The sequence below is a fragment of the Mustela nigripes genome, chromosome 3 (genome assembly GCF_022355385.1).
Source record: "Mustela nigripes isolate SB6536 chromosome 3, MUSNIG.SB6536, whole genome shotgun sequence".
In the NCBI taxonomy this organism is placed as follows: Eukaryota; Metazoa; Chordata; class Mammalia; order Carnivora; family Mustelidae; genus Mustela; species Mustela nigripes.
Genome location: NC_081559.1, coordinates 56,169,842 through 56,183,125, shown reverse-complemented (window position 1 = coordinate 56,183,125; position 13,284 = coordinate 56,169,842). Strand labels below are relative to the sequence as shown.

Below are 13,284 nucleotides of genomic sequence, written 5' to 3'. Positions count from 1 at the left end.
ATATTATCATCTTTATAATTTTATGGCAAACCATGCTAACAGCTAAACTTTCTCCAATCTTTTTTCTTTCAAAGTAAGAGCAGTGGATGTTATCTCTGGTTACTCATCAGACATACCTCTACTTCTTAACTTGCTGGGAGCTCTAAGTTAGAATAGGGTCCTGGTAGTTGCAGTTTTGAAAACTATACCACTGGTGGTTCAAATCTTGAAATGGGATGAGAAATACTTTTGCATCCCTTTATAAAAGAATACTTATGCATACACTTAGCTTAAGAGTGAGATGCTGCTGCACTAAAACATGGAGCCTCATGAAGGAGTAAACTGTTAGTGGCTAAATCTATTCTGTCCTATACTTGTAGACCTCCAAGCATAGATGGTATTGACACTACATACTACAACAGCTCCTCTATCTGAACCCAAGCAAATAAAAAAGATGTTTTCACTGGTCTTAAGCAAAGGCTTGCCAAAATAAGCTTATTTAATAAAACATACACTTTTTTAAAAAAAGATTTTTATTTATTTATTTGACAGAGATCACAAGTAGGCAGATAAGCAGGCAGAGAGAAAGAGAGAGAGAGAGGAGGAAGCAGGCTCCCTGTTGAGCAGAAAACCTGATGTGGGGCTCGATCCCAGGACGTGGGATCATGACCTGAGCCGAAGGCAGAGGCTTTAACCCACTAAGCCACCCAGGTGCCCCTAAAACCTACACCTTTGAAGAACAAATGTATTTTCTTCTATGCAAATCAGATGAGATCGGGCGCGTTCAGGGTGGTATGGCCGTAGACTCTTCTATGCAAATCAAACTCTACTTTTGCCTGCTAGATGTGTCAACTTCAATAAGCTCTTTGATTTTTTAGTATTTTTGTTTTATGGTATTTAATTTTGAAAAACTTAAGCTTAATGTACACTGACAGAACTAGTGTGGGTCTTTATGGCAAGTGAATGAAAAAGGCACATTCACATTAAACAAAAGTAATTCTAAATTATGCCTTGGGATGCCTGGGTGGCTCAGTTGGTTGGACGACTGCCTTCGGCTCAGGTCATGATCCCGGAGTCCTGGGATCAAGTCCCGCATCGGACTCCCAGCTCTATGGGGAGTCTGCTTCTCTCTGACCTTCTCCTCGTTCATGCTCTCTCTCAAGTAAATAAATAAAATCTTTAAAAAAAAAAAAAAAATTATGCCTTAAAATGTTGATTTCAAAAAAATGTTGATTTCGGGGTGCCTGGGTGGCTCAGTGGGTTAAGCCACTGCCTTCGGCTCAGGTCATGATCTCAGGGTCTTGGGGTCGAGCCCCACATCAGACTCTCTGCTCAGCAGGGAGCCTGCTTCCTCTTCTCTCTCTACCTGCCTCTCTGCCTAGTTGTGATCTCTCTCTCTGTAAAATAAATTAAAAAAAATGTTGATTTCAAGCTTTAATTAGGTCAGAATTTAACTATAAGTAGTTATTACACTACATAGTTGGACACGGACAATATGGGTTTGATCTGTACAGGTCCACTTACATGTGGATTTCTTTCAGTAAACATAGTAGGTATTATGTATGTAATTTCTCTTCCTTATGATTTTCTTAACACTTTTTCTAGCTTTATTTTAAGAATGCATTACATAATACATAGAACATTAAAAAATGTGTCAACTGCTCATGTTTTTGGTAAGGCTTCCAGTCAGCAGTACGGTTTGAGTACTAAAGTTTTGGGGGATTCAAAAGTTATACACAGATTTTTCAAGTACTAATACTGGAGGAGGGGTGGAAATAGGAGTCAGTTCCCTCACCCCTGCACTGTTCAAGGCTCAACTGTACAAGGCAAATGATGTTGGGGTATAATAAAAATTATTTAGTTTACTTTAGAATATATGCATTCTTAAAAGGAAAAGCACAAGTAAGAAAATTACCAGAAGACAGAACCCAGATACGAATTTACATCTGTTTTAAACTTTTTTATTTATTTATTTTTTTAATTTTAAAGAATTTATTTATTTGACAGAGATCACTAGTAGGCAGAGAGGCAAGCAGGGGGCAGGGAAGGAGGCTCACTGCTGAGCAGAGCCTGGTATGGGGCTCGATCCCAGGACCCTGGGATCATGATGTGAGCTGAAGACAGAGGCTTAACCCACTGAGCCACCCAGGCACCCCTAAACTTTTTACTTTTTAAAATATAACAAATACGGTACTAGAATACATACTAAGCTATTTTGAATTCTTCATAAGATGCACTTCATGTACTCATTTGTACTATGATTTTAATGACTTACACAAAGAGAGAAATATAACATTTTAGGTAAGTTATACGTAACAATACAATTTACACTTACAGGACGAAGCTGTGAAATCACCACTTCGGTGACTATAATCCATAAGATTACTAATGGAAGAATCTGCTCTTCTCTCTAAATCTCTTCTCTCTCTCATTAAGTCAGTTCCAAATGATCCAAGTACCATTGATGAAGATCTGGGAACCTGATTATGTCTCCATGAAGAATCTTAAAATAATTGAAGACATTTTAATTCAGAGAAAGCTTTCAAGGTTTCTGATGACAAATCTTCAGTATTACACAGGGAGGTTATTGTGATCCATTATAGGAATCTTCAAGGTTACAGAATTGCAATCAGAAGCAAAATTCAGCAAAACATAAAATTATTCATCAATGAACTCATCACTCATATATTATTTCCTACTCAAACACATTCTTCTCTAACACTAAAACCTAACACCATCTGTGATGTCAATGTCTCAGTTACTTTCTAGAACATCTGACCACACAATGTAAGTATAATGTAAAATGATTACAGAACAAAAATGTGAAGCTTGCCAATGATGCAGAATTTCCTGAAGTCAATGAAAGTGATCTTAGAGAGAACAGCCAAAATTCAAATCAAGCCATCTCAAAATGGAAAATGTTTTGCTGCAGACATTGACGATATTTTATCGGAAATATTACCACTGACATCACACTTGGTTCCTCTTATTCTAAGAATTAAAGTACTATTGCAATCATAATCTAGATTTTTAAATGAAATCATATCTAACAAAATAAATTAAAGTCTCAAAACTTTCCCCCCTGACTATTTACCCTGAAAATTTTGGTTCTTTCTTTCCTAGTCCCAATAGACTTATTAATTCCTACTCATTAAGGGAAATGGCCCAAAGTATGTAATGCTACGCCTTCACAGAGTAGAAGGGACCAAAAATATCTGTGCACAAAGGTGTTTCTCTACAGTGTTAAGGACAGTCTGCTCTTACCCATCACACTACTCTTAATATTCTTTAGATGGGCAGTGTCTTTCCCAAGGCGGTGCTGCCTATCAAAATAGAAAGGAATCACTTACACTAATTCGATTGATAATACATAAGCATTTCAATAATTTTATCTTCCAACTGTGTCATCACAAATTCTGTCTCACCCTAAAACTAGTGTTTCATTTGAAGAGGAGTGTAAGTGAGGAGGCAGCCTCCTGACCTCCTACAGAAAAGAAAGTGCTTTTCAATTTGTGCAACAAATGTGTGTCTGTGAGTACAAAATACCATCTATGGAGCTTTATTGATAAGACATCTAAATTCCATAATGGTTAACTGACTTATAGCCATATAGCTAGTTAGATGGCTAGAATTCTTTCAGAATCCTTATACAGAACTACTAGAATACCAACTATTTTTGTTTAAAGAATTTCTGTTTTTGAAAAGTATAGACTACAACATTTACAAAAGATAAGCTTAGGTTAGGAAATATTAATATATTTATCAGTAAAATTGTCTTTCCTAGTATAACAATTAAAAAACTGACTTCTCAAAATAACCAGCAAAATACAGGTCACTTTTACCAATTCAATTATCAGACATATCAGCTATTCTAATTAACCAAAATATGCTAATCCTGTTTGTGTAGGATATTTGCATCAAATTTAGAATATAAATCCAGAATGAGAGAGTTTATTTCAGTTATAGCACTAACTTAAGGTAAGACCTGAGAAACTCGACTACATCTGACCCACTATCTTACATGTGTTCTACTTGCTTAATACCACTATGTCTTAGAAAAAGGGCTTTAGTCCAAAATGCATATATAGTGACTCTTAAACAGATTTAATTTTTACCTGACACTGCATTTAAACCATGTCCAATATTTCTCCCAACTGAGGTAGATGTACAGTTTGTGCAGGAAAGTTTAGGTCTTTTTGAATCATGATCCCGTTGCTGGTTTTGTGATCTTGATCGTGCTCCCTGAGTTATCTCAGATTCACTATACCATGTAGACTGAAATGGTGATGCAGATGCTGATGCTGACGTAGACTGTAAGTTTAAAAAAAAAAAAAAAGTGTTTTGATGAAAGAATAGAATGCTTGCTTTCGGTCTATTAAATTTAATCCCCAATTTCATTCATTCCTCATAAGCACAAATTTTTCTACTATGTAGGCTTTTTTGTAGTTTTTGTTCCTTTCTACCAATGTGTCCCTTTACTTTATACTGTAATTAGACGTTGCTGGGTTATCAATCTGATTTAGATTAATTTTTCCATGTAACTGTATATATAAACAGCTGGTCAGGAAAAACTGAAGAGCAAAAATCTTATAATCATTTTGTCATCTTGGTTTACTATTTCCAACTCCTGTGGAACTGGTTTCCTAGTCCTAAAAGTGAACAGAACAGCAGAAGAATACTATTATATAAACTTATTAGGAAAACTACTATTATAACAAGATTTTTCTGTTATCTTTTTTAAAGATTTTATTTTTTTATCTGTCAGAAAGAGAGAGACTGAGCAAATGCGGGAGCAGCAGGCAGAAGGAGAAGTATGCTCCCCGCTTCATACATCACTAATAAATGATATTTAAAAAAAATTCTGACCTGAAAATTTTTTTACCAGTGAAGCAAGAAACTGATAAATGAGTACATATTAAACACAGTACATATTAAAACTCTTAGCTCAAATTTTTCTCCTTTAATATGTAAGTATATACACACAAACGATCCTTAACACAAAAATCACTTAGAATGTACAAACTATTTTACTCCCGCGTAATTTCTTTAATTAGTTAAGCAATTTATTCAATATAAGGCATAAAAAGGGTAAGGATTAGTTCATTACATTAAAAATGTAGGTTGTAAGAACACAGTATTTCAACCATAACTGCTGAAAGTGTCTTTTTCTTTTATGCTTCAATTACAAGAAGCATACAGCATGTTTTCAGGGAACTACATTAGTTCATGGTAACTCTACAGAATGAACCTTGCACACATGGAAAAGCAGAAGCTGCAAAGCTGAATAAGGAAGAGTGGACCAGATCAGGATTTCATTCATCCCTTGCACAGAAGGTATTTTGCTAACGGAATGTGTCTTCAACCAATCAACTGGAGTAGCATAAGAGGTGAAATTCATTAAGTATTTCAAAACCAAACCATCACATGTGCCATAGGGTTATTAGGTACCATATGCTACAGGCCAGTGATTCTAAGACCTTTGAAGTTTGGAGACCAAAATAAAAATTGTTTTAATGTATAATTTAGAAAGAATTGCCACTTTTTTTTAAAAAAAAAGATTTATTTATTTATTTAACAGACAGAGAGGCAGGTGGGGGGTGGGGGTGGGCAGAGGCAGTCTCCCCGCCGAGCAGAGAGCCCAATGTGGGCTTGATCCCAGGACCCTGGGATCATGACCTGAGCCAAAGGCAGAGGCTTTAACCCACTGAGCCACCCAGGCGCCCCAAGAATTGCCATTTTTGACAAGTAAATCAAAATTAGCAAATGCCATCTAATCCCATCTCCAGTTTTTAAGAGGGGCATTTTATTTATTTATTTATTTATTTTTAAAGATTTTATTTATTTATCAGAGAGAGAGGGAGAGAGCGAGCACAGGCAGACAGAATGGCAGACAGAGGCAGAGGGAGAAGCAGGCTCCCTGCTGAGCAAGGAGCCCGATGTGGGACTCCATCCCAGGACACTGGGATCATGACCTGAGCCGAAGGCAGCTGCTTAACCAACTGAGCCACCCAGGCGTCCCTTTAAGAGGGGCATTTTAAATGCTCCCAAAACATGATGGATTTAACAAAATAAAAAAGAGATTTTTTAGTGAATAAACTTCACTTGTACAAAATCTTTTCCTTATTTTTCTTGTTTTTGCATGGACCAGACAAACTGTGTAAATATAACTTTGGGAAAAACTGAATGAGGAAAATACCATCAGATCCACTACTTCATAGAAAGATCCTTAGAGCATTGTGGAGATGAAAAAAATGAAATGAACAGAAAGAAAATCAACCATGAAGTCACTGAAATAGCAGAAAATAGTTCTTGTGACACTAGTAATGGGAAGACAGTAACTGTAAGACAAAAACTCATCAAAATTTAGAGACACAGTGAGAAATGAACAAAAGGTCTAAAGTCAACCCAGTTTTCAGGCATTGGCTATTGATGAGAAAAAAGATATACTCACTGTTCAGAAAACAATTTTCATGATGGCCTTTTATGCCATCCCAGAAACAAAATGCTTGTTAATATCAGTATATGGAAAGGAAAAATAAAGGTTCTGACCAGTATTTCTGCTGGCTTAAGTTCAAAACCAAAATCTTTTTTGGCTTCTATCAATTTGGTTCACTGTTCAAGTATCTTTGGTCTGAATCATTTACTTTTTACCATTCTAAATTATTTTAACAATTAAATAAACTAAGAATTTTTCTTTTCTTTTTATTTTTTTTTTTTAGGGAAAGAAAGATTTCAGTCCTACCTCCCATATACCTCCCATATACCAGTTTCCTCAACCTCCAGGGAACAGAAAGGGAAGGGCTGAAGCCAATGGCCAATGATTTAGTCAATTTGACTCTGTAATGAAGCTTCCATAAAAACCAAAAAGGGGCACCAGGGTGGCTCAGTCAGTTGAACATTGACTCTTCGTTTCAGCTCAGATCATGGTATCATGGGTTACAGGTTAAATAGTAAAAAAATTATTATTATCTACTACTGATTTAATCTCCTTACTCATTAGTGATATGTTCAGATTTTCTATTTCTTCATGATTCAGGTTTAGTGGGTTGTGTGTTACCAGGAATTTATTTCTATAGGTTGTTCAGTTTTTGGAATATAACTGTTCACAGAAGTCCCTTAGGATCCTTTTTATTTTTATGGTATCGTTTATTTCATTTCTGATTTTGAATTCTCCTCTTCTCTCAGTGAACCCAGCTAAAGGTTAGTCTATTTTATTTAGCTTCAAAACAAAACAAAAAAACCAGCTCTTAGTTTCACCTATCTTTTCTATTCTCTTTTAGTCTCTATTTAATTTACCTTCTGATCTTTTTAATTTCCATTATTCTACTAACTTTGGGCTTACTTGGTTCTTCTTTATACCACTCCTTTATAACACTGCACTGGAAGTTCTAAGTAATGCATAATGCAAGAAAAGGAAATAAAATGTACACAGATTGGGAAGACATAAAACTATCTTTATTTGCAGAGGCCCCCCTCTATGTAGAAAATCTCACAGAATCAACAATAACAACAAAATCCATTGTAGAACCAATAAAGGATCAGAGTAATGTTGCAGGACACAAGGTTAATATATTTAATTAAAAAAAAAAAAAAAAAAAAAGCAATCACTTTCCCATATACCAGTAATGAAAAAGTGGAATTTAAAATGAAAATTTTTTTACAACTCAATGATAAAGCAACAAATAGCCCAATTTAAAGATAAGCAAAGGATCTGAATAGACATTTCTTCAAAGATATAAAAGTAGCTAATTAGCACATGAAAAGATGCTCTAAAACCACAAGTTATCAAGGAAATCTAAATCAAAGCTGCAATGAGACATTTCACACCCATGACAGGATGGCTAGAATCAAAATGTAAAGATAAATGTAAGCGAGGATGTGGCAAGATCAGAACCCCCTCACAGAATTGCTGGTAGGAATATAAAATGGCCTAGCTAGCTTTGGAAAATAGTCTGGCAGCTCCTCAATTAACTGAACACAAAGTTATATGACGTGACTGAACAATTCTACTTTTAGGTATAAACCTGAAGTAACTGAAAATGTAAGACTGCATATAAAAACTGCATGTAAGTATTTACAGCACTATTAGTCATAATAGCCAAAAGAAGGAAACACAAATATCTTATCAGTGGATGAATGGATAAACAAAATGTGATATACCCAAAAAATGGATTATGTACCCATAAAAAAGGTATACCCAATTCAATGGACTATGTTCATCTGTAGAAAGGAATATGGTACTCATATATGCTATAACACAGATGAACCTTGAAAGCATGTTAAGTGAAAAAAGCTAATACAAAAGACTGCAGTGTATGTTTCTACCAATGTAAATGGAAGTCCAACATAGGGAATTCTCTGGAGACAAAGTAGACTACTGGCTGTTTAGTGCTGAGAGGGAGGGGCAGTGCAGTGATAGTTAAAGATTCTGGAGTTTTTTCCTGAGGTAATAAAAAGGTTTAAAAATTGACCGTGGTAGTGATTTGCAAAACTCTGTGAATATACTGAAAACCAAACTGTATACTTTAAATGGATGAGTCATATGGTATGTGACCTTTAACTCAATAAAGCTATTCTTAAAAAAAGAACCTTAACAATTACTGAAAATACAACCAATGCTACCCACTGGACAATGCTTAATCATTTGGAAATCATTTAATACACAGTAACAGAGGCAAATCCAGAATGAAATGCTATTCTTTGGCTCATTTCAATGAGTCAATGCTGTGACTGTGATGACTGCTAATCCCAGCTTCAAAAATTTTCCAGACCTAAATTATCTTAGCCATAGGCAACACCATGGAACTTTGACCTCTTCTGAATATTCACATGCTAGAGCATCCACTGCCACACTAAATTTGAAGTACTATTTTCTACTTTCTCTTCAGAATGAGTAGTCTTTTCAATTCTCATTAAAAAAAAAGAAAAGAAAAAGACATTAGTGGATTTTAAGATTTATGAATTCACTCATGCCCAAATCCAGGTAAGAAACCTTACACATACACAAGAGAGAAGGATCTGGAGTCCATTCATTACTCAAAACTCCCCAATAAATAAATGAAGACTACCAGAAAATTGGTATTCAGATCACTCTACTGTTCCTTGAAAGAACTGTTTTTCACTGAGCTGTACACTTTGGCATCAGGTCCTTTGCTTACGCTGAGATTTACCAAGAAACAAGTTGAGTAAACTAGCAATATACTAATAATTTTAATATTACACTGAAGACAATGTTCACTGTATCATTCACTGTCCCCTTTCAGACCAAACTGTCAAGCACTGTTTTCTTGGAGGAACTGGGTTTTTCTTATGAACAAAACACCTTATAGATCTGATTCTATTTTCCTGTGACGTTCCTGATACCCAAAACAAAAGTCCAAAGTTAACTCTAAAACACTGCAGGGCTTATAAATGCTTATCAGTATTATAAATTTGACCTACTCAGTACTCTATCTGTATTTTTCTTGATACCATTTTAAAACTATTCTAATTTTCTTATCTAATTTTATTTATATGTATGCATGCATATATTTAGTTCCTTGGAAGCTAACCCTGTAGTAAACATGTTAATGACTATCGGTTCTTTTAATTTTTGACATAATATAGTATGTAAAATATGCAAATAGTACTGAGCTCTGTAAGTTATCTACAAACTCGAAAACACATAAATAAAAAGCTTCTCATTATTTCTTATTAAAAGTAATTAATCTCAAAGCAAGAAAGGAAAAGTGTAACAGGATTAGCAGCTCTTAAACTGAGTTATAGAAATATACATGAAAGTTATATAAACAATTACATATTCACAGAATGCTCCCAAATTTTTACTTTTGACAATATGAATTAAAGGAATTAAATTCTCTTTTAAACAATATTTAAAATTCTACTTACTGCTCACAAAGAGATAAGACGATCATAGTATTCAACCATTCAAATTTTAACAAAAACTTCCAAGATGAAGCAACAGAAATACCAGTAGGGTTAATAACAGAGGCATCCCAGCTTACAAATGGCTGAGAACCAAAAGATCTTCAGAAAATCAATTGTTCGGAACTTAGAATCTGTATTTTCCCAAAGAAACAATGCTATCCCTAAGTCTTAGATTCTTAAACTCAGGTACTTATATACTAATCATGTGACTGAAGGAAACCACTTCTCTTCCCAGATTTCAGATCCTATCTTCAAAATGACACAAGTATTATCCTACTTAACTAAAATTAAAAGCAAAAAATGTTCCATAAAATATTAAGCACTATATAAAGTATTTCCCTATTATTTAATCCTTAACATAACTGAAATTGAGCATGCCTAGTCCTGACCCTCATTTCTGAAGCTTCAGAGAGAAGGGGAGTGTTATATTGCAAACAGCTGTGAGAAAACAGCGATTAAAAAAAAAAAAATTCCCTTTGATATTTAAAGTTCTCATTCATTAAACATATTTTGTTAAGTAGTATTAAGAATATTATATAAAACTAAATATGTCATATGTAATTTTAATATTCTGACAACATACTATACTATACCTTAAAAACACCCATTTAAGCCAATATAAAGTCGGGAAATAATGATAACAATAGCAATCACAATCATCATTATTATAAACAGACACATCTTACTAAGTTCCAGGCAGAGTTGTTTTAGGTGCTTTAATGTGTTATTTCTTTCAGTAAATCTTAATAAAACCACGTGAAAAGCTTAATAAAAAAGCTTAATAAAAGCCACGTGAAAACCACGTAAAAAGAAACACAGATATAAAATAATTTGTACAAGAACACAGAAGTCTGTTTTTAAATCAAAACTAAAGAGCAAAGCAAGCTAGAAGTAACCGATTTAAGATTGGAAATGTTCCTATAATCCATTAAAAAAATTGGATGCCATTTAAAGCAACTGAAAAACTAAGAAAAACTCCAATGCTGATTTATCTTATTAAGAATCAGTAAGACATCAAGTGTTTTTTTATGCTTGTACTTGTTTAACTTTCACAATGAAAACCGAGATTTTTTTTTTTTTTTTTTTTTAAAGATTTTTTATTTATTTATTTGACAGAGAGAAATCACAAGTAGTCGGAGAGGCAGGCAGAGAGGGAAGCAGGCTCCCTGCTGAGCAGAGAGCCCGATGCGGGACTCGATCCCAGGACCCCGAGATCATGACCTGAGCCGAAGGCAGCGGCTTAACCCACTGAGCCACCCAGGCGCCCCGAAAACCGAGATTTTTAAAGTAATCTAGGACTTTAAGAAAAAGCTGGAAGAAATAGCCTTGAAAATTCTTGTCTTTTAAAGTGAATGTCAATAAATTTTCTAAATACAGCTAAGACTTTTAGCAGCTAATGTAATTAATTATAATAAAAACAAATGTAATAGCTAACTTTATATAGTATATCATGTGACAGGCAGTATTCTCATTCAGTGTAATAATTCATCTAACACTAACAACCTAATACAGAAAATAACAAGGACGTAATAAAGAAACTTGCCCACATTCACACAGTAAGTAGTGGAACAGGACTCCAACCCAGGCAGTATAGTCTGGTTTCAGAGTCTGCTCCTCACTAAAAAGCTCTGTGAAAAAATTAGAAAAAGATCTACTGATAAATTTTTTATGGAGACAATACAGGGGGAAAAAACAATCTTTGCTCTTAATAAGTCATAATCATGTAACCCAGAACTTTTCTACAGGATAGTCTCGTGATTCTGTACCTCTGGCAAGTGTCCTTTTGTCAATCAACAGAATTAAAAAAAATACATACAATTATCAACCAGCATTTAAAATGACTCAGTGAACTGCAGAAGGTATGTGCTATGGTGAGTGCTGTGAAGTGTATAAACCTGGCGATTCACAGACCTGTACTCCTGGGACTAATAATACATTACATGTTAATAAAAAATTAAAAATTAAAAAAAAAAAGACTCAGTAATAGTTCATAGAAAATGAGGAAGTATGTGATATATGCATTTTAGGGAATTTTTTTCCTCTGAGTATTTTGTAATATGCTTATTACTGCATAGAAACATTTAAAAAATGACTGTCATGTAGAATATCACATGTTATATACATTTATAAATGCGTAAATGAAAATTCTCACTGAAGGATTCTCTTAGATTCAAGTTACCTAACATCAGACTTGTCCACATCACATATGATTTAATTAGCTTTTTTAGTCAACAATGCAATAACCTGAAATTTGAAAGATGAACAATAGGAATTGAATTAAACCTAGAAATCATGCTTCTGAGATTTATACTTTTTTTTACAACTGTTATGTTTATAACATAACTGTTATATGTATAACAGTTAGTATAACTAATAAACCATTTCAAAACCCTAAGTGCTATCAATCCAAAGGAAAACTAATATATAAGAGTAGCTAATGTAGATTATAAATCTGCAAACTCATTAGATTAACCATGAAAATAAAGTCCCAAAGTATGTCTAAAAGATTGTTAGTAATACATCTTCACAAGACAGTCTGTCAATTTAATAATCACCTGCCACTAAAAGCAAAATATTTGGAAGCCATACTAAAAAAAACCCTTAACAATCATTACTCCACTGTTGCCTTGTACATGCAGAGAAAAAGTCAGATGAATACGTACAATGTTAAGAAAGGATGCACTTTCTATCCTTTGACCAAGTCATCCACATTGTTTAATGCAGTCAAATTTATACTTAAACTGATACTTATGTTTTTAAGTAAATGGGTTTCCAAGTCTTTGAAATAAAGCATAATGATTTACATTAAGACCACAATGCCTCCTTCATAATTTTGAAATCCACAAAGACTAAAAACACTGAGTTTTTGCCACTTGGTGTGAATAATCATTCATTTTCCTGTGGATATATTAATGTATTTTATTACAGGATGCCTCAGATCCATCTGAGCGTCTTATTAATTATACTCATTACTTTCCTAAAATCTAAAAACCATAAAACCATAAAATCATAGTTTTCAAAGAAACTATGTACATATATTCCAAATTAAGATGTTACCTGATATTCAGAATCCAGTCTAAATGAAGAGTCTCTTGAGTGATAGGTATCATTTAAATTATTCCCTCTGCTTCCAGACATCATCCTAGCACTTAAAGAGGTGGGGGGTTGAACTGAAATTCTTCTTGGAATCCTTGACGGTTTAGAATCCATTCTTGAGGTTTCCTGTGAAATGCAAATTTTGAATAATTACCTTTGGAAAAACACTGCAAACCTTAGATTCTTAATCCTCCTTAATCATTAGCTCGAATCAAGAATTAACCATGCAAATTAACTATATCAGACATGGTGAATTATGAGACTATCAACACCCTGTCTTCT

The 13,284-nt window shown here is 34.1% G+C and overlaps 1 protein-coding gene across 4 annotated transcripts in view; it reads right to left on the bottom strand.

Annotated features, from left to right (window-relative positions):
• Positions 1-13,284, bottom strand: part of MARCHF7 (membrane associated ring-CH-type finger 7) — a 51,148-nt gene that overhangs the window by 19,050 nt on the left and 18,814 nt on the right. For all 4 annotated transcript variants that reach the window (XR_009403100.1, XM_059394041.1, XM_059394038.1 and 1 more), the window contains exons 2-4: positions 12,964-13,128; positions 4,095-4,290; positions 2,315-2,482 (exon numbers count right to left, since the gene is read on the bottom strand). Coding sequence is in view for 3 of the 4 variants with exons in the window: in XM_059394041.1 (XP_059250024.1) it covers positions 2,315-2,482; positions 4,095-4,290; positions 12,964-13,116 (517 nt within the window). In the remaining variant the exon portion in view is untranslated. The remainder of the gene's footprint in view (positions 1-2,314; positions 2,483-4,094; positions 4,291-12,963; positions 13,129-13,284) is intronic.